This window comes from Aptenodytes forsteri, unplaced genomic scaffold (genome assembly GCF_000699145.1).
Source record: "Aptenodytes forsteri isolate BGI_AS27 unplaced genomic scaffold, ASM69914v1 Scaffold256, whole genome shotgun sequence".
Taxonomy (NCBI): Eukaryota; Metazoa; Chordata; class Aves; order Sphenisciformes; family Spheniscidae; genus Aptenodytes; species Aptenodytes forsteri.
In genome coordinates, this window is record NW_008795021.1 from 2,054,028 (window position 1) to 2,076,838 (window position 22,811).

At 41.1% G+C, this 22,811-nt stretch overlaps 1 protein-coding gene across 1 annotated transcript in view; it reads right to left on the reverse strand.

The window, feature by feature from the left end:
* The window catches only part of KCNQ5 (potassium voltage-gated channel subfamily Q member 5), a 192,181-nt gene that overhangs the window by 11,223 nt on the left and 158,147 nt on the right, over positions 1 to 22,811 (reverse strand). The window contains exons 11-12 of the mRNA XM_019471122.1: positions 19,771 to 19,991; positions 6,908 to 7,016 (exon numbers count right to left, since the gene is read on the reverse strand). Of these exons, the coding sequence (XP_019326667.1) occupies positions 6,908 to 7,016; positions 19,771 to 19,991 (330 nt within the window). The remainder of the gene's footprint in view (positions 1 to 6,907; positions 7,017 to 19,770; positions 19,992 to 22,811) is intronic.

Sequence of the window (22,811 nt, forward strand, 5' to 3'; positions counted from 1 at the left end):
TATTATTATCATTTTATTTCAATTATTAAACTGTTTTTATCTCAACCCACGAGTTTTTCTCACTTGTGCTCTTCCAATTCTCTCCGCCATCCCACCGGGGGTGGCGGGAGTGAGCAAGCGGCTGCGTGGTGCTCAGTTGCCGACTGAGGTTAAACCATGACACTATAGAATCTTTTCTTGCTGCCCTTGACATCCCTGGCCAGATTTAATTCTATCAGGGCTTTAGCTTTTCTAACCTGATCCCTGGCTGCTCGGACAATTTCTCTGTATTCCTCCCAGGCTACCTGTCCTTGCTTCCACCCTCTGTAGGCTTCCTTTTTGTGTGTGAGTTTGTCCAGGAGATCCTTGTTCACCCCTACAGGCCTCCTGGTGTTTTTGCCTGACTTCCTCTTTGCTGGGATGCATCGCTCCTGAGCTTGGAGGAGGTGATCCTTGAATATTAACCAAGAATAATTCTGATTGTAGAAATTAAAAATGGAAAAGGCCTGTTAGGAGTAGTCTATCACCTTGACAGTCCAGGACTGATCTCCATGCAGTTTTAAATATGTCAGATGATGTGCTTTCCTCTTTTCCATTGTCAGCCGGTTCTACAGACTAGTGGCTTTCAGTGTCTTTTGTAATCTGAAGGCCTCTGAAGCTGGGATGTAGAATTTTTTTTCTTTTAGCTGTCAAATGGTGCCAAGATGTTCTGTATGTAATAGTCTGGCAGCGCAGACAATCTCCTGGAATCTAGTTCTTTATTCAGGTTACAAAGAATAAATGATGTAGCTGACATACAAGAAAGTATTGTTCTTTTGTTATTATTCTCTCTGTTTTGGTGGTCACAATTTTTTACTTCACGCTCTTGATAAAGTAAAAATATGAAATTCTATTAGGAAAGTAGAGCCGGAGGATTAATAGCATAGTTGAAGACAACTGAATTTACCACAACTGGGTGATTTTACAAGAGAAGAGGCAGAAGACTAATTTTTATTAACAGCTGTAGAAGCTTCTTAATCAGTGTGCACAAGAGCCTTCATTACTGCTTTGCAGCTTTATAACAGGTTTTTTGGTTGTTCATAATGTTCAGAAGTCACACACAGGACCGAAAACCTCACGGCTGTATCAGTGAGGTGTAACTGTACTATATCTGGTTTAGTTATTAGCTCATGTGTTGCCATCTTAATTAACTTCAGGAGGGTTTGGAACAGACCCATATTGCTTGCTTCTTTTTGCTTCGAATATATAAAATTTTGCAAAAACTGTGCAAAAAAATGAAGGGTTATAAAAGATTGGCATTTTAAAAGCCTGAAAGTTAATTAAGAAACAGAAAACCTGAATTCTTTCAGTGATGAAGCCTAGCAACTGCTTTGCAGTTATTAAATTTAGTTGATTCTCCATAGTTATTTACTGTCAATTTTAAAAATTCAATTCACTTTCTATATCTTGAAATAGCTACATAATTGAACTTGATAGGCTTGAACACCCATTCTGAGAGGTTTTTACAACTATATAGAGCATATTCAAAAGTAGTAGTTGAATTGTGAACAAAAAAGCCTTTGAGCTTCTTTCATTCGTGCTTCTAGAATAAAAAGTTGCCTATTCGGGTGTGTTCCTGGGTGATAAAAACAAAGGGTTAAGTTATGCGGGCACAGGTGGATAACCGACCCGTACAAAAAAGGGAGAACGAGCACAAAGTGATTCATACCCCAAGTATCTGAAGCACCAGCCCTTAACACAAACAGGAGGAACAGAGCAAACTACAGCTCGGCCTGTCTCTTCTAGTTATACCAGAAGGGGGCAAACAAGACTCATCATAAACTAAGCTGAGTCGCCACTGGCAATACTGAACTGCTAGTACTGACCAAACAGCAGTAATTGAAAGTAAGAATTAACCCAAACGGACAAAGCATGTAGTCCCCATGATTTTTTAAAACATTATTTGTATTTTTAAATCGCTGTATGCAGTGTAGCGAGGTGGCATTTTAAAACTCAAATCTAATGTGATAGATGATACACGGTTGTAAACGTACTCAAGTCACAAGCATGACAAATTTCTGGTGAGAATTAGCCATACAAAGTAGTCTATTTCAATGATGCATCCAGAGGAGAGCAGAAAAAAAAGTCTTGTGTTGAATTAGACCAATATATCAAAGTGCTTTGTCTATAGTTAACATCTAAACTACAGGTCCCACGAATCTTTACATGGCCTGGTAATTTGTAGAAAGTTACAGGTCAAATACCAACTTTTGTCTTATTGACACCTAGCAGCCAAAAGCAGCATCCATTTCATTTAACTCTTGTCAAATGCAGGATCAGCACTGAGCTAGAGTTACAGTGTTTTCTGAATGTGCAGGTTGCATTTCTTTCCTGGCATTTGTTGCATTTTATTTTCCCTTCCAGCATTAAAAGACATTCTGCTTGTCATTAGTGCACTTTACTGAGACTGGCAGTGAGTCAGAACATCTCTAATCCTCCGTGCAGCCCTGTTATACTCATGTTATTTTTTTAAACCTTGTCAGTCCTGTCACTATCTCAGGAAGAAATGGAGCTTCATTCTACTGGGATTCAGGTGAACTCACACATGGTTCCTGCCTTAAAGATTAAAAGACAGGTAGGTTGTTTTGCCCACAGCTAGATGAGGTGCCCACAGGTTGTTTGCTCACTTAACTACATCAGGAAAGCAGGTGCACACAGATCTAGTTGCGCTGGTTCCTCTGTCTGTCTACCCTTAGCTTGCCAAATAACCCTATTCCTGGTAAACTGCGATGTACAGAAGAGATCAGGGTCCAATATAGAGAGGCCAACAGACAATGGTGGCTGAGAGGTAGTTCCACTACATGGGGTCAACATTACCTCCTCTCTCGGGTCTTGACCTGGACTAACCCATCTCCTAGGAGCCAGAGACATTGTTTTCTCCCAAGCACAATGCTGTCCTAGCCAAAGACACGTCTAAGAGCCTTGCCTAAACTCTGAAGACCATCTGGGCAGAAAATATACAATGTGTTGGGATTTAAAAGAAAGAGAGGATTCTGAAACACCGCTATTGAATAAATTCATAATGGTTGCTAAAAATACATTTTATAGGTGTAGCAGAAACATTTCAAAGACTGAACATAAATGGTAAATTATATTTTCCTTCTTTGGCTATTAAATATGTATGACTATTCAATTATACAGCTTATCAGCTCAAGAATTCTCAAATTTCATTACATTTAGCTACATTTATTATTATTATTTCTTATTAACAACAAAAAAAAATATATCTATGCAATCACTAGAGTTAAAGAGAGAAAAGACCTCTTAGGTCAGCAAGTTCATCTTCCTGCCATTGCAGTTATTTCCTATTGCATATTTATTTATGCTTCTCAAATCTAATTTTGTATTCCACAAATAGTAAAATAATTCCATCATTTCCATTGTGGAGAGTATTACAGAATTTAGTGCCTTTTGCTATGAAAAATGATCAGAGCTATCTCAATATACGGAAACAAGGTATCCTCATCTTCTTTTTAGTCTCTTTTACATACATTCATCATTGTGAAGTAACAGAGAGAGCTGGAAAATGCAACGTTTTTTGTTAATCTCCAGGAACTCTGAAGGATGTTAATGGCTTTTTGTTCACGACAAGACTAGGGCCAGTTGAGTAGTGCTACAAAACCTGCTGGCACCAAGGCTCAGCGTACCGCTGGCAAGAACTACTTTGTGCACTGCTCTGATCCCAGCCGGAGGCTGCGGAGGAGCAGGACTGATGCTGGCCTGGCCCAAGGCACGCCATTGAGCACGCCACGTTTTACCACGCTACCCGTCTGTTCCCTACTCGCCCAACGTTGTGCAAATGCGCCGAGCGGCCTTTCCTTACTTTCCCTACTGCCTCATTTGATCTTTCCTGACAGAGAGTTTGTAGTAAGGGGGGTGGACGGGGCAGCACAAGAGGTGGGCTGTGGAAGACTCAGCTTGGGCGGCTTTGAGAGGAGGCTGACAGCTTGACATCTTACCGGACAGGTCTGCCTGGTGGGTCTTCAGTAGGAATGGTTGGGAGTCCTATTTTTGGAATGGGCCAATATTTTAAGAACTTTTTCAGGAAAGGACTATTTTCTCCATCTCCTGTTTTGACCATTTCAAAATGAAAGTTTGGGGATTTGTTTGTTTAAAATCAAAAAGTTGTTTTTGAAGAATAAACTAGTCCTGGGAAAAATGTAAGTAAGCAAGCTCAAATCTGAAGCAGTACACTTTGAAATTACCAAAATGAAAGATTATAAATAAACCAGTTTTTGTCTTTTGCTATTTCAAGGCTGTCCAACCTGAGAGTAACCAGCATATTCTAGGCTTCTTTCACAGAAAAAAAACCCAGTTCTTTCTGATTCCAAAACTGAGAGGCCCTACCTCTGTAAACCCACAGGCATGAATTAATTTTATTAATTTCTTTTTTTCCCCAAAACAAAAGGACCATTTGTATCATTGTAAAACAATTTGTACCCAGCTCTAAGCAGGAAAAAATAATTACTCTCCCTTAGTGCAGTTTTTCAAGGTGGTGTAGCCAGAATGGATTGAACTGTATGTGCTTACATTTGGGATCTTGTGAATAGTGCCTAGTGCCTCATGAAGCTATTCAAGTACCTTCTGTCTTCATCTGCTCCTGTATACCAGCAAGAAAGGAAAAACAGCCGCCACCCTCTCCCATTGCCTTTGCAATTCAAAGCCGTCGCTAAAAACAAGCTTCAAAATGAGGTACAAAGTTTCCATATAGGCAGATGTTATCATCTTGAAATTCTACAATTACTATATAGTGTCTCAGATCCTTCTTCAGATGTTTGCATAGATCCCAGTGTAGTCAGGTAACAGATACTCTGAATAAGCAGAAAGAGGAGTATCAGCTACCTGATGAACTGAATTATCAGTCTTTTGATTTTGAGAGATTAAGGTATAGCATTTAACAAAAGTCTGAAGATCATTGCATATTACTGCTTTACAGATCTCAAAGAAGGATATGTTTCTGAAGCAAGATGTGTGTGCTGCTTGCAATCTAGTGAAACACCAACATTTGCAGGGAGAGATGAGAGAGATTCGTGGCTAATTGATAGCAAGCGGAGATGCAGAATTGCTATTCTCAGCCTCAGTGGTGAAATGAGTTGGGTTTTGGTAAGCCACGTGTGCAGAGGAAAAGGTAGAGGTAATCTAAAAAGTTGACTCTTATCAGTTAAATTGTGCATGTCTGAAACAAACTGTTGCATCTTTGCTCTTCTTAATAGAGCATTTCTGTGGATGGCACCATGCAGAGAGTTTGCCAACTAGGTCCTTCACATTTGGTTACTTTCCATTTGAGCTGATAATCACCAAGAGAACCAAGAAAAGAAGCAGATGATGCATCGAACAATCCAGTAGTGCCTTTGAAGACAAGCTCCATGAATTTAGTGTTAAAATGTCAAGTTGATCTTAAGGAATTTGGACAGTATTAAGAATGAGATGACCATTGGTATCACTTGCCAGTACAGTGGCAAGGTGCACTAGGAGCCAAGAGTCAACCAGTCTGTTTAAAACGCAACAAGGGTCTTTGGCACCAGAGCCAATGAATTATGCTGATTGTTCCTAATTTGAGCATTTTCCATTTGAAGGAACAGGTCTGCCTTGTAGGTGGGTGTTCACTGTGTAGAATGATTTCTGTCTCCTGCTGAAGCATTGCTGGCAAGAGATGGTTCTCGGCGGTGACATTTGAGTCGCCGGTTGCAGTGGCTGTGGACACAGACCTGGTATCTGACACGTCCTGTGAGGTCATTTCCAGGCAGGTTGGAAAAATGGTTGGAACAGACATCTGCAAATGATCTGTCAAGCTGTCTGTGCTAGTAGAAAAGTATTAGAAACAGCCTTACTCGCTGTCTGTCTTCATTGGCAATCAGTGGAAAAAGGGGAAGAAAATACAAGTAGCCCATAGGTTATCACTGTATGAAATTATTTGATAAAGAGCTTGAGTTCTTTCTTCCCATAGTGCTGAGAGAACTAAGGCAAGAGTCTCCCTGCAGGAAAACATCTTTTCACAGGGTTTTGCAGAAATCCCCTGTGGCTGCTGCCTGCTTGCCTGCCTGCCTGCCTGCTTGCCTGGAAGAAGGGTGCCGGGCACTGATGTGACTGTGATGCAGAGCCAGTGGGGTGACCCCCAGCAATAACCTCGGGTTTGCTGTCAGCAGAGAGGGAATGCCTGAGCTCTCCTTGCTTGTCGATGTACTCTTGATGGTGGGGATTTGGCCTGTTGGGATTTGGCCTGTCAGGATTTGCACTTCAAAATATTCAGGAAGATGAAGAGCCTTGGCAGTCTCAGGAGGGTGAATGCTAAGTTTAAGCTTTCAATACAGGTAATTTTATAAGTTTCAATGCAGTTTGCTACTTTCTTGGAAAAGAAGGAGACTATTAGTTTTAAATTATTGGGGTTATATTTAGTTCAATGGCTAGTGGCAGGCAAGGCTTTGCACAATCGAATGAATGTAATTATTCTGCTGTTACCAGAAGAAAGTTGAAATAAAAGTCATATGACAGACAGTTTCAGGAATACAGAAATGCAATAAAACCCTAAACTTTTAAAGGAAATAACTTTTCCAGGCAAGGTGATATACATTCAGTAAAACTACATCAAACTGGATTACAGTAATTTGGATTACAGGAAATATAGTGGAAACCAGCATTCATTACTCTCTTTCTTTTCTGAATCAAATCATGTAACATTTTTAGCTGATAATAGAACAGATAAAATATTTCGACTTATAAATGAAATACTGATGAAAAGGAAGCCTAAATAAACTATATTAGCATTAGTTATGTAACAAATATAGCCATGTAATAAGTCTAACTACCATTTTATTAATTGACATGCAGTTAATTAGTATCTTAATTAAAGAAATCTCAAATATTTATTACTTCAGTATTTTTTACTCACCTGATTGCTCTGATGACAGTTTTAAGAGGAGGGGTGAGATCTTCTACTGACACATCACACTGGCACCCTTTATCATCATAAGCATCATCTGTTCCAAGACTGGTGTCAGCTGCAAAATACAAGAGCAGACTAAACAAGCAGTATTTAAAAATCTCTTCCTTAGTGTTTTCTAACCACCTGCACAGTGGTTTTGGAAAAATAAGGACTACAAATCAAATAAGACAGAGCTTCATCAGTTTATAAACTATGTGATGCACTTGTCTGTGTCTGCGCTTGTGTCATAAAAGGCCTGGGTAGTCCCCAGTGTAAACAGTAGAAGTTAGAAAGGAAGAAAGCCCTGTTATTTTTCTAACAAATTAATAGTTTAGTACCAGTATGTCTATTCCTGGTGTCTCATTGTTTTTCATCACATTCTCTGTCTTAAGGGTGGTGAGCTAACAGATGTAATGGCAGAATCAAAAGATGCTGAAGTTATACTAAATTGTTATTTTTTTACCACTATGGATCAACCTTACATTGAAGACAAAGGAGAAGATCCATTTCATTTACTAAGGAGGCTGTGGAATGATCCAACACTGTATTACAGGTGAAAATAAATGAAGTACCTTTTTGCCAGAAATGAATAGAGAATGACATCCATCATGGATCAATTGCCACCTTAAACCTCAGAGCCGTACAGATATTGCAGCCTTTGCAACAGGAGCTTAAGCCAAGTTACTGTATTTATTTGCCTGGAAAAAATGGATCCTTTACCCTTTCCTAACACCACCTCTGCAGTTACCATTTGAGAACTAACTAGTAATCTCAGAAGTGCCCAGTGTACCTCAATACACAAGAAACCAGGGACTGATGCACGACCAAGAAGTTTTACAAACTTAAAATGCGCTGGAGTGGGAACGGAGGAAGGAGGGCAGGGTCAGTGAATGCCCCTATGTCATATATGTCTTGAAGGCACATGAAATACAGGAAACCTGTCTTGAGAGTAGATGTTTTTTCCTCCCAAACCATTTCTCTTCACCTGCATAAAGTCCAAGTGCCCAGGTGAAGAATTTCACTCAAGGTCAGTGTATTTCAACATGTGTCTCTGCTTCATAAAGAAGATGGTGTGAAGTGAAATAGTGATATGTGAAACAGAGGAAGAAGGATGGGATTCAGTAACCCTCAGTAACGGAGGAGATTTCTTCCCAGTCCTATGTCCCCACCTACATTCATGCTGTTATTTAAAACATAGGCTTAGTCATCCAGAAACACTGCAAGTAAACCATTTCAGGGGCTTCTATTATAAGCAAATTTGAAGCACAATCAGACACAAATGATTGCAGGACATTTTTTGCAACTTCCTTTTTCACAAAGACTGTAAATTAAAGATGAAAAATATTCTTTGTCAGTCAAAAGTGCCTGGAAATTTCATGGTACCTTTTAAATCTAATAGGAATGCTATCTCAGAATAAACAGCATTGTACTAGGCTGCATCTTCAGGTATGGCTGCATTGTTGTCTTCACAGATTTAATATTTGGCCATAATAATTTATTTTGATGACTCTGGCTAGTTCATTACACTCAAGAATATCTTTTCTTTTTTGACTGTTGCTGAACTGGTACATCCATGAGGAGCATCTACTGTAGCTTTGAAGAGCAGGAGGTTTTACATTTGACAGCTCAACTTAATATAGAAAGGAAGGTGGTTTATAGCCAAGTTAATAATGTCTTCAAGTACACATGAAACAATTAAACGCAACCTTGAAAAATTTTCTGTTTAACACTGTAAAAGTGAAATTTTCATACAAAACTTTGAAATCTCCCCTTCCACAAGCTTTGCTACTGACGGCTTATCTTATAGATAAAATATATATGTCTCTCCACCTATCCTGCATAACTAAGATTTGGATCCCTGCCCCAAAATGTAATTAGCTAAAATAAACTATGTAATTAGTTTGATAGATATATAAACTACCTAAAACTCTATCTCCGAAGGTGCTAAGTATTCCACGACACTAACTTTCCAGGTGTCATGTCTGATCAGCCTCTCCAGTTACTTCTCCCAGTGCTGAAATCTCCCAGCTCATTTCGAAGTACCATACTAAAGCCAGAGCTTTTTATGCTACTGGTATTGCCAGTGGGTCTCTAAGGTTTGAATCTACTCTGTTATGCCAGTGTAAATTAGGAATAATTCTGCTAAGGTCACAACAGCTACAACCATATAACCCCAGTGAAACAGGAGACTCCAACTTGAAAGTTTAAAACAAACATGTTTCTAAATGGTTCTCTCACTGATACGGTTCCTGGATGCTTTGCCAAGTACAGTATTATTAATAAAAGGGCTTCCTTAATGCAGTATATCTTTGCAGAACCATTTCGAGAACAGCATGGTGCAATTATAGTATTCCATGTTGCTCACATGTGGATACAAAAATAAGCAAAATCTTTAGACAGACGCTGGAAAATTCTTATAAATTTAAGCCAGCTTTAAGAAGAGATACCGCTCCTAATAAATCACCTTCTTCTTTTTCTTTCTAATATTCCCACTGACATGAATTTTCTTCATTATGGCAGGCACTCGGTACCACATGTCAATAAAACCTGTGAAAAGCTATAAACCTTGTTTGATTCATATGGGAAACATTCATGTTTCTTTATAATACTGAGCAGACTTGGGAAAAAGTTTGGGAAATGCAGAGTAACAATTTGGAAAAAAAAAAATTCCAGCTTAAAACCCCACTGAAATCAAAGTTCACATTCTGATGAATTTTTCCAGTGGAAGCTCATGTTGTGTACGACATAGTTATGAGGTGAGATGTACTTGTATCGCTTCTGTCCCTCTCGAGTTCATCCGCGAGGTCGGGGCTGCGTTAGGGTCAGTTTGGCTGCTTCGGCAGCTCCAGCTGTTAAAATCCCTGCCAGTTCCCAGACGGGGCTAAGCCACGGCCTCCGATGAGCCCTGCTCCATGCTGCTGCCTGTTCCCAGAGAGAGCCCTCCCCATCATTAACGGGGCAGGCAGACCCTCCGGTGCCAGCTCATGCCTAGCCCTGCCGGCATCTGCTTCTTCATCCTTCCCCATACCCCTCGGCTGCATCTCCTGCTGTCTGTCGGGGTGGCTGTGCATGGTCCAAGCGGGCTCCACAGGCAACCTTAGGCAACAGCTGCTCTGCATGAACCTGGCCACTCTGCCAGGCCTTCCCAGGGTTAGCACTGGTCCTTCTTTCTCTCCAGGCGCCTCTACCACCAGCTAAACAGGCCTTTCAAGTCTGTTGCTTGGGCAGCTCACGAATCCGGTCTCGACGATGGCCAAAGTGCCTCTTAATACAGGTTTAGACATACCCCTGCAAGTCTCCCTAAGAAGAGGTGTCAGCCAGTCTGACAATCCAGAAACACTTCCCCTTTTCTAATACCAGCATCTTTACAATTCAGGATGTGTTTTGACCCTAAATGTCAATCTGGAAAGTGTTTATTTCACAACTGATGAGGCATCCGCCATTATCTTACAATCTTTGACATTATTTACTTTGGGATAAAGTGTTCTGTTTGCCACTTTTTAATTTCTTCCTCTTTCTTCCTGAAGAGCAGTCTTTGATTTAATCACACAGCAAATCAGCAATTACCAAGAAATGGAAGAGAGGCATGCACAAGTCATTAAAATTGTCTTGATATTTCCCTGTTTGACACAGTATTTATGCATTCTTCATGCAAACTCCAGTCATTTATGATCACCCCAAATGAGTGGGCTAAAAATTACACTGTTCTGAAACATTATATGTCACCAACAAAAAATTTATGAGTTTGTAGCTGCATTTCATATGGCGCTGTGCAAAAGTTACGCACAGGGCTTGATTTATTATTTCTGTAAATATCATGTGTCCTTTCTTAGAAGTGTTTTCTGTTGTTTAATAACATGCTTTGGTGCCGGGAAAACTGTGACACTACTCTGATCACCCTCATAGCTCCATGCTTTCAATGTCAGTAACATTCAAGTAATTATGTGCCTGTTGAACAGAATTGAAAAGATTTTGTACTCTTTAATGTTTTCTGGGAACTGCCATATGCTAGCAACAACAATCCAGCATTAATAAGTGCATGTGCCGACACCATGAATAGTCCTACGGAAGTGCTCCTAGCGTAGTCAGCAGTATGGTGGTCCCAACATAGACCCTTTGACTTGTTTTTTGGAAGCCTTCAGAAGCACTTAGATCTTACTCTGACTGCGTAGGAGGTAGTTAGGGCTCTTCATGTGGGTGATCTAAATCATTCTGCTGAGGCTGAGTACCCACCTTTTAGACACGGCAAAACCTAAATAGGTGCCTGAAGTTGATAGTCTGCATATGACTCTCAATTATTCATGTTACAGCACAGTGTTGTGTCAACTTGGTAAAAAGCACACTGATTTGGGAAAAAAGTCTGATTGATTTTCGTTGTAATGCATGACTCAAGGTGAAAAATGGATGGTGGCCTAATTTTCACAGGTGCTGAGTTATATCAAGCCATAGTTTATAACTATCATTCAAAATCCAGAGTTCAACTTGGAAATTGAAGTCCAAGCAATTCATAATGCAGCTCCACAGCCTGTTCTCCATCCTGCTCGGCAGCCTCATCCGAGCGCAGAGCTGCTCTGGCTGCCCAGGGCAGCAGTGCAGGGCACCCCAACGTGGCACACTCATCTCCAAACTCATTTTCTGTGTGAACGGTCAGAAAGAAAATGCGTGGAGAATTCAGTGCATCTAATTCCTGGGCAAGTAAAGTTAGACATAAATTCAGAGCTTTTGGAGGACAGATTGTCCCATCACACGATGTGCAACCCTATGGGAGGTGCGGATGCATAGGTCTGCTGCAGCAGGGGTGCCCAGGCGGCTGCTTTAGCGTTAGACTCCTAACTGCCTTACTGTTAAATGGCTACTGAGCTCAGGTGACCCCTCTTGTTCAAGAAGCAATGCTGGCAGCTTAATGCTCTCATTATTCTGTTCTTTCAGCCCCTTTTGAAAGCAATGTAGAGCCCCTGTTATGCTGCTGTAGGAAATGCGTAGGATGCCCACAATGTAGGTGAAACTCAGCTTTACACTGCCTTTGAAGTACCTTTCTTCACTCTGAGCATTTGCTGTGGGAAGTTAGAGATTTAGCCTATATTCTCTAAAAAATTGAGATATCCTGTATGTATTTTATAGTATTTCCACAAACGTCATAATGCACAGAATGTTACACAAAATCTCAGTTACATTTTTCCCTCAAAAATCATTCTAAGTACCAACATCTTCATGGTTTACGTTCATTCAACTCATGCAATTTCCCTTTATCAAAATATAATGGCTCAGCCTAATGCCTTTGTTTAAATTTGTTTCATGAAACTTCTCACCTCTTCACAAGCTCTCATTATTTTCCTGTTTGTTGAACCATGACTACAAATTCCCTTCACTAGCCGTAGAAGTGATTTTCTTTCAAATTTTCCTTTGCTTTAAACCATCAACAAGCTGACTCTCTTTCAGTAAAGAGTTCACATAAACCGTTTTACTGTGATTGCTTGCAAAGCTCCATAGGAAAAATCAACTGAAAAAAAGCAACACTAATTGGGATGGAACTTAATCGCATGCTTAATGATAAGAACGCCCAAAGCTCCCCCAAAGAGGGAAAGGCAGCAGCCCATGTTTACACACTTTCCAGAGCAAAGGCCAGAAAAAGGAGGCCCAAGGGAGTGAATTGTGTATTTATTATTTCCTTGATCCCTGGGAAAAAAAAAAAAACGAAAAGGCTTTCTTCTAATCATGAAAGAAGGAAGGAGGCAGGACAAGTAAGCTTCCATGATGTGCTCTTCACGTTAGATGCTTAATATTTGTCTAGAGAATGACACAAAGATCCCTGGTAGTACACAACAGTATTCAAGCGGCAAAATTAAGAAAGAGGGAATAAGGATGACAACATTTGAAAACATTGTTTACAGGGAGCTTTTATGAAATGGTTGCCATTTCCATGCTGGAAAACAATTTCTCAGGAAAGGAAGGAAACTGGTGCCTCCTGGAAAGAGGAGCACTTCTGCACGAGCTTGTAGGAGGTCCCTTTCCCTTCTGCACGACCTGAGCCTCTACCGTGCAGGCAGTACCCATGCCAAGTGCAGTAGTGCTGTATCCATAGCCTGACCTGAGCCTCTACCTGAGCCAAGTGCAGTAGTGCTGTATCCATAGCCCGTGCCTTTCTCCTTTGCCTTTCTCCTGAAAGAGGCAAAGCTTTCCAGATGGGGAAGAGAAGAGGACATCAGAACTGGAATTCGGTAGCTGCAGTGCAGTATGAAGCAGAGTATAATAAAGAATATCCCTAACAATATTTTATATCTGAAAGCATTTCTAAAAAAGCTCAGATTTGGCCAAAATGGAAGATAGGACTGGTGGAAAGTTTTTTACATAATCTGAGTATAATTATCTAGTCTTTCTTTGTAAATACAATTTTTTAAGGTCAGAAACCTAATTTATATCAGTTATCATACAATGCAGGCAAGTTCCAAATATCTAAAATTCTAGCATTCCCTGCTAACAACTCTCAATTATCTTTTGTTATTATTTAACTTCTCAACAATTTTCTGCACTGGCAATATTTCACGGAACAGCTCCCACTACTTAATTAAAATGAGTCCTTTTCATTTTGAGTGATGATATGGAGAACCAGGAGACTTTCTAAAAACAATTCATTATATGCACAATAATTGTGCAGCTAAAATGGCTGACCTTATTATAAATAGTGGCACATTAGCCAGCAAGTTTAGATGGCCATATGAGAGGAGTAAGTGGTAGGTGACTCTAAACATATGATTTCAGTGTATTTTTAGATACACATCTCTCTTATTTTATATACACCTCTTACAAAAAGATAAAACTGTAAAAGAAATTGCAGAGATATTTGATAAGATCTAGAACTGTGGACTAATGAGCTAAAGGTCATGCCTAATTGGCTGTCTCTCTACAAGACCTTGTAGCGCACGTCAGTTGATACAATGTCTGATATTCCATAAGGCCTACAGAGGTCCTACACCCTGGGAGATTTCCAGGTCCTGTTGTTTGAAGGAGGTGGTAGCTGTGGGCAAAGGGAGAGAGGAGGGCTGCAGCTTTAGATTCAGGTAGCCACAGCTGAGTCCTGTGTTTTAAAAAGCCACAAAGGATTTCCCCAACAACGTTTTATAAAAATGAAAACATTCCCCAAATGTTTCAGATTTGGTGTAAGTGGGTTACATGGTGGTTGGGAAGTTTTATCAGCGTCCTCTCAAAATGACTTAACTCATTTGTTTACTCTTCCCTGCAGATGAGGTTATCTGAAATCCATGCAAATCATACTTCTCTGTGGTGGTCTGCTGCTGTCCCTCACAGAGCTGAGCTTGCTAATCATTCACCTGTGACCACCAAGTAAGTGCTCAGTCCAGCGAGCAACGGTGCACAGCAGGTTCCTCAAGATGTATCATAAAGAGAGAGACTAAATTATGGACTTATATGGCCAAGACCTTGGTTGGAATAAATAAAATAATGCCTCAAAAGCAATAGCCTGTACTTATTTACACAAAATGAAAAAATGACTCGGAGCTTAGATCAGAATGCCAGATTATTTTTATAAGATCTTCCTAATTAATTACAGTGACAACAGTAATAAACGAGAGCTCTATCATCAAGTTAAACAATCACAAGAAAATAAATCTCCTATCTAGCACAAATTGATATATTGCTAATAAAATGTCATTTAGTCCCATCATATGGGGGTTGTACAAATTGAGCAGCTTTCTTTTGACATCATGCAGCTTCATTTTGAATCAGCATATTTAAGCTAACCGAGATGTAAAAGCAACCAAACTAAGGACCTTTGCCACATCAAGTGAACCTTATACAAGGTCAAGATGTTTGTGCTACTGAAAGGAAAACCTGTCATTTTTGCAATACATAAATTACATGGTAGTAACTGAGGACATGGGGGCTGAAATGCACAATTGCATTCTTTCCATGGTTATTATAATATACTCTACCCTGAGGATTTTGTGCAAATACTCTGTAGGGAATGAAAGGCTAGAGGTCGTGTGAGCGTATAATGTTCAGGGATGGTGCAAGAAATCAAATATTTCCTTAGAGAGTTCTTTTTAATTAATCAAATGAAATATGTTTGTAATATCTCCAGTGCTGAACACTTTCGATGTTTTATTCAAAAAGCCACAGAATGTCTCTAGGTTACAGTAAAGGCACAATAACTTATGCAGAGGCTTAGGAGCATGGGATGGTAGAAAACAAGTATAATAGGGCATTTCTGTCCCTCACTGAAAACTGCATGCACAACATAATATCCGTTCATTACTTCAGCTGTGGCTGTGCAAGGCTGGAGCACGATTTAAGCAGAAAAAGTTCTCTTCCTCAGAAAAGAGGAAAGGAGAGATTTTGAGGTGAGGTGAGTCTCCGTGGCTGGACCTACGCTAAATACAATGAGGCATGGGCACAGTGCCTTAAGCAATGGCGTGAGATCACCCATACTATTTAATTGCTTGCACAGACTCTGGCATGGGTTTGGCCACTGCCAGTGGGTATTCTCATGTGCTGGGGGCCGTTCCCTATGGGCAGTTTGGCTGTGGTTTCCCTGTTTTTGGTGCAGGGACACAAGCCGTACTGCATGAGGAGGCCTTGGGGCCAGAGATGGCTCCTGGCTTGCTTGGTGTACGGGTATGGCGGTGGCTGCGTGTGGCTCCGAGGTCAGGCAGGACCTACACCGGTGTGATATGGCATCCCTTCGGGGGAGGCTCTTGCATGACCCTATACTATTCTGGTAACCTTTTAAGTGTGTGCTTTGTAAAACTTCACTAGTTACCATTCTTGAGTGGTGAAGACTTCTCTTTGATCTGCTTGGTCCTGATAATTCCCTTTTAAACTGATAACAGGGATTGGAAATACAGCATCCTGGCACCTTCATTAATTTGTGCAGGGTCTCTTCTTCAACAAGAGTTCTGGCAGTTGTGAGCCACATTTCACCAGAGACTGGACATGTATTTTAAATCAGATTATATATCTTGGTTTTCAACTTCGCTTCCCTGCGCTGTTGTTAAATGCTCTAGAGAGTGTCTGCAGCCACGTCACCAAAGCTCTCTCCAGCCATCAAAGCTCTCTCAGGTTTGGATTCCATTTACAAATGCACATATGTAGCTGAAACAATTGCTGCCGTTGCCAGGCCCACTTTGGCAATAGCAATAAATGGTTTATAGGCAGTTTCAGAGGACTGTTGCTACCCATAAATAAAGCCATTTGTGCAACAGTTTTGGTCATACTGTTCTAAGGCTGCTATGCCAAAATCCTTTTGGGAGATACCTGTGGCCAGCTTAAGTGTTTTGCTTACTGCCAAGAAACCCTCCTTCTGTGGTTTTAGTATGCAGCGGGGGAGCGTTAGTAAGCTTTTGTTACTGGGTAGCTTGAGAGCAAGGCTACTACGTTTTCAATCATGTTAGCCTCTTAGCTGCCTCCGTAAGCTCCTGTTTGGATTAGAAACCTCCCTTTACAGGCCAGCTTCTAATTGCTAATGTTTAGTTTTTCCAGCAGTCTCTTCCTGATCATTTTGGCCCAGATTCCAACCATGTCCTTTATCAGAACTCAGTCAGCCCTGCAAAGTCGCTAGTTGACTATCTGCCTTAGATCATCCTCATACGCTAACAATTTCTCTTCCTTTCTGAACCCCCTGCTTATATATTTACTTCTTTGCTTTATTTTTACACAGAGTTCAGTGCACCTGACCTTCGCAATGAGGTAGTTCCTCCTCTGCCTGCACTAACAGAAGAACATTTACCACCCCAAATCCCATACGGTGAAGGAAAAATCAAGTGAATATGAGTGTCTTTTATTTTGGAAGGGGAATTTCATAGTGAGAGGTTATTATTGTTTCATTAGATCACTGATATAAAATTCTGACACTGGACTGGGTACCCAGTACTATGTTGTCTCTGTCCAAAAGGTCTATTGCAAATGTCATTTCTTCTCCCCCCAAACATGCTATGGAGATGTAAGAATCACCAGAAGGACCACGTTTTCAAGGGTATTGTTTTGCGCCCAGACTTTCATCTAGAAAGGGGTGGCTTCTAGTTTGTTTGGAGTATCAGCACACCAAAATAATTAATCCTTTGGCTGGAGAATGCCTCAAGGAGGAAAATGGAGGACCTGACAACTGAGAGATATTAATAAAATGCTGCAAATACTGTATTTTCATCCCGTGAAAAATGCAAGATATTCTAAACTAAATACATCATCTCCAGATCCTTTTCACTGAGCTGTCAAATACAGAAAGCAGATCAAACTATGAAATTGGTAACACAAAAAAAAAAAAAAAAGAAATCAAGGTTGGTAGCGCCCAACTTTTCCTGCAATGGACTGGAGAAGGTAGCAGGGAGCTGCCTTTCAGCAGTGAGCACACTGGACACCTCTCTGATGATACCAGTCCTAGAACTAGCTGGACTGGGTCCCAGAGTGGAAACTTGGCATTTGCCTAAAAGCTGGACACAATGGAAGCTGTTCCTCCTGCCACAGATGAGAAATTGGTCATATCTGTTGGCCCCAGTTCATAAGGGTGGACTAGTAGCTGGAAACCACTGACAAGGAAACAGGCTGTGCTTGCCCTGAGGAGCGGGAAGATCTTTAAGGGTTTACACACAGCAATGAACGCTCTGTTGTTGTTATTATCTTTTGCCCACAGGAATACCCAAGGTGCCGTTTATGCCACCTTTTCCATGAAAGGGAGACAATAAGAGGGAACACGATCTTCCTATGCAGATCATTGCTATTAACGGCAATGTGTACAGGACAAAATAGAGGACACACTGAGGAAATGTTTCTGTGACAAATGGGCTGATGAAACACTAAACGGATGCTTGAGTGAGGTGCAGGCTGCGGGGCTGGAGCAGAAGTGAGCCGCTGATACCCCGGGAGCGTGCTCAACAAATTACTCTCTTCTTAGGTCACTTCCAGGCGCAGTGTGAGTTACGGGGTTTAACCTATGAAATCACTTCTGGTGTGGTTTTGGGGAGATACTCTTGCTATATAAGTGATTACGTAGGAAACCTAAATTTAGACAGAGTAGCTTCAACCCCACGATGGTACCTAGAGCATTTCTCACTTCCCATTGTGGAGCAAGTGGCCTTGTCCCAGCTCCACGTCAGTGTGAGACTCAGGCCAGCATCACACAGCCCCTGTGCCGCAGCTGCCGTGGGACGTAAGCCAGGGCTCGTGCCCCAGAACAGAGCGAGGAACGGCGAGCAACCTGGATAGCAGCCTGGTGGCTGGTACACCCCAGTAGCTCACTGTAACACAGCCAAATTCGGGATTTGTGCATCTGAGAGGTCTCTGCGGGGGAGGGCTAGCCTGGAATGATGACCTTAGCAAACGCTGTTGGTTTGTCTTGTTTGGCCTCCAGGAAATGTTTATTTACCCAGGCTTTTCCTGAAGAGATGTGTTGCGTAGGACGTCCTCAGCTGAGGGATGGGGCATTTCAGTTCAATAGGTATTTTACAACCCACATGTCTGTGATAATGTGTGCTTTTAAAAAGGAAGCAGACACCAAAATCGCACTTCTGTCTAATTAGTTTTACCACAATTGTTGGATGTAACATGCATGATTGCCATCATAGAAAGAGTTTAAAGTTATCTCTCTTTACTTGGCTCAAATGATCTGTGTTGTGCCTTTCCCATACAGTCAGGGTCACTACCTCCTGTTGTAGCTGATTAGTTTGTTTCCCTTATTTTCTACCTGGGAGTCCCGCAAGAAAGAACAAAACATTCATAAGCTGGGAAAAATGTGAATAGAGAAACCCAAATCCTAATCCACTGGGGCATCGGTACCCCCAGAGCTGTGTGAATGCACCTTTCAGTGCAGGACCCATCCCTTACAGGGGTCGGGCTCATCTGGTGCTCCTGGCCCCTGCCTGTCGGGAGGCTGCTCTCAGCAGCTTCAGTGCTCCCTGGTTAGGGGCATCACTGTCTCTGTTTCGGCAAGCTTTTGCAGATGAAGATTTTTGCCTGAACCCCAACTAGTTTAACGCCAAAGAGGACCTTAGCTGGTGAACGAAGGGCGGAGAAGGGCAGCATCCATTCCTGTGGGGAGGCAGCGTGCAGGAAAGGCTATGTTCCCACCTGCTGCGGGGTCAGCGAGCCATTTTCACAAAGATCCACTTCTTCACGTGTTAGGAGTCCTTCCTACATCTAAAATACCCTTACAAAGCAATACATAAAAGCAATAACGCTGGTTTTGTTTGCTAAAGCCACTTACCTTACTGTACCTGATACAACCCTGTAAAACTTAAAGCACCTAGTAGTATATCTCTTGGTGGCAGGTGGTTGTATCCCCAGTGGAGGTAAGAGGGCATCTCCCAGCTCCTCAGAAAGCTCCTCTACCCAGGGGGCTGGTGCCGTACAAGCTGTGCTCTCGGCTGGGCAAAGGCGCAGCCAGCGCAGCGCTGGCTACTGCACATGTGCCCGGCAGAGCCAGCCCCTGCAGCGGCTAGAGGCAGCAGGTTTGGGCAGCAGCTGCGCCCAGTGGTGGGAGAGGGGCTGTGATGGCAGAGCTGCTGCAGCAAGAAGGGATCAGCCAGCCCTGTGGAAACCCAGCCAAACCTGCAGGATGCACTTAGTCGACCTGCAATTTTTCATAGTGACCCCCTTTTCCACTGGTCACTCCCTATGCACCACTGACACAAGATTTCTTATTAAAAAAAAAAATCCCATTGGCATGCTGTTTGAAGCAGACTATAGCTTTCTAGTATCTCTGCCCCAGTACAACGATTCTTTCTGCTTTCCAAAACCAGGTCGCATTCATAGTGCAGGCGTGCGAGAGCGTGAGCAGGCTGGCAGCAGCACACAATGGCCAACGAGGCATGAAAAGCTCCTACCGTCGACCACGGGTTTGGGCTGCGAGCTCTTCAGCCGCAGTGAGGGCCTGAAGCGGGTTCGGTCGTTGAAGCTCCAGCTCTTCTGGACTTTGGTTGGGCTGCCCTCGGTGGCAATGTCGGCACTTGGTGACCGGCGATCTCCAACTGAAGACTGCCTGTTCTTTATACTTTGTCCTCGTGGGCTGGCCATCCGGACCCGCTCCTTAAAACTTAGCTTTTGACTGTGAAGAAGAAAAATGTATTTTACTTCATGGTTCCTCCTCTCCTTTTTTTTTCTATCGCATGATATTAGGAAATAATTTCTAAAAATTCTCAATAGTATGAGTCTGTTTCTTACACACTTTTATTTTCATTGAATATATTTCATTTGGGAATGAAACTGATTTGATGTAATTGTTTTTTGGTAGAGGCATTATCAGTGCCAGTCTATTTTACATTACAGAATAACATTGTAAAGGAAATTAAAATTAACAAAGAGAAACAAATTTCACCCAATTGTTACAGATTAATCCTAAGATTTTTTTTTTTTATTCCTTGACTTTTAAATAAGTTTATTTTCGTCTTAGTCAGCCCAGCTCAGTGCATTTCTGGCCGTCTCTTCAGACAAACAAGAACAAAATGTATTCTATTATTACCGCATGCCATGTAGTAGTGTTTTTTTTTTTTAAGCAGGCAAAAATACTGTTAGTATATTCATGCTTTTTCAAAATGTGGCACTTCCAACATTTCATATGCATTGTCAGTGATCACTCATATCCAGAATTCCTTGTTACAGCACTTGCTTGGACAAGAGGAAACCAAAATTAACAAAACATCCAAGAAACAGCATGATGACCGATTAATGGAAATGTAATGATACGCTGTGTGCTCACTAAAGTCATCACTGGAGATTAAGCTGGGAGCTGACTGCCTGCAGGTGGTATTGGACAGGCGCTTTAGGGCAGGTACAAGAGCCCAGCCAAGCTCATGACTGTGACTGCTGGATCAATGGTGGCCCCGTGGTCTTATAGTTGGCCAATTGTAAGCTGATTTTTTTCTCTCCTCTGCTTATAACCCTGTCCTCCAGTCAGCTAAATGTGGGTCATGTAGATTTTCTCCTTCCCAGTGCTTAAATTACCTTTGTTCATGTTCAAACATATCTGATGAACGTCCCTGTGGTCACTGTGACTATCTGCCTATGCTTTTTCATTATTTAACATTTTTGCCTTTGTTTGTCTCTTCCTGTAGCAGAAGGCACAAAGGGGAAACAGAAAGGAAGTCTGATACCAAGGTTTGGAAGCCTTGTTTTATCTACAAGGTTAAGTTCAATTGCCTGTACAAGGGAATGGTCGTCTTGATCAGCGGTCCTGTTCTTGCAAGGGGAGAGATGATGGGAGCAATGCAGTAGCTGCTCATGGTATGATGTTTCTGGGTCTTGCAGTCTTACTGCCCTGGCAGAGGCTTTGGGGGTGCTTTTAAAACACCTATGGCAAAGACAGTCTACCTGCAAATTATAATTGTACTTGAAGTTAAGAGACCTTCTAGTGATCTCGAAGTCTTTGCATTTAACTTCAGCATACCTGTTAAGGTGTTTTCAACAGAAATGAATTCTGCAGCTAGTTAACTAATGCTAACATGGACTGTGTGGTTCTTAGATGTTTAACCTACTGCACTCTGAAAATACAGTGTTAATAAATAATTACATGAAATGGAATGTAGTTATAAACTTCTGTGGCTGTGAAATGTTGAGATAATCAGGTATCTTTGTCCATGCATTGCATAGCATAGCATAGCATAGCATAGCATAGCATAGCATAGCATTTCATTCTGAATACAAATATCACTGAGAGCAGAAAGGATGCAGCTTGTAGCAGGCAAAGCACATGCTGGGAAGCTTATAATGAGGTAATTTTCAAGAATGCTAACAAATGAGCACATCAATAAAAAGATTATTAGATAAATGTATTTCTATATGGCATGTTGAATCACTTGAAAGAATACCTTTACTATAATTTCTGAATGTAATCACCTTCTTCCCTTGCCCAAAGTAAGCAATTGTTGAAATAAACACATGATAGTGCTGGAAATGTTATCTATTTCCATTGCAAATTGTTACCCACACCTGCAGTACTGTGTGCTGTTGCACATGCAATACAAAAGCCCCACAGAACCTACTATTTGAAAGAAAAGTGAGTTCTAAAATTCAATTTTCAATAAAAATTACATTTCAAGACTGAATTACATTTCAGCTCAGGAATCTTTTGCATTGTACAACTTAATGAAAATATAAGCTGTAAAATATTTATTAACCACATTATTGCATTGTCATACTATACAGCATGAGCAACAGAATCAAAATGGACTTCTTATTATAGATATTATTCCTAGGCATGTGTCCCCTGTGCTTTTTTTAACTCCTCTTACGGCTCAAATTGTATTTGCTATTGAAGCATGAAATAAAATTTTATTTTTGTTGACAAATCTTAGAATAAAAAAGTTTCTCTTCCTGTTGCACTAATTAAAATGAAAGGAAAATTGTTAAAATAGCTATAAAAATGATCAGTATGGACCATATTTTTTATAATCCCATTAACTCCAAAACAAAAATTAAAATAAAAAAAATGAAAAAAGCACACGTGTTGTTCCGTCAATTAATTTGTACTAATGAAAGCAATGGCTGCCTTTAAATGATTTGTACACATGATTATTTCATTTATAAAAGCTGAATGGTACACAATGGCTACTTAACCTGAAAATCTTTAGTTCTCCAAATCAAAGCAATGAGGCAATGGTGAAAGGAACAGCAGACACTTCATCTGTACTAGAGACATTTTCAAAAGTGCAACACCGAGAATGAAAATATTAATTTAAAATGCAGACCTCATACTTAAAAGAAAAAATAATCTGCTTTGTAGCAATGGCAATGTAATGGCATGCCGAGGGTCCATGCGGCGGATGCTGCATCATGAAGAGAAACGCAGCCCCTGAGGGAAGCGTGGTTTAGAAACTCTATTTTGCATCTTGAGAGTTTCTCCAAAGACACTAGTTATAGCAGTTCTTCA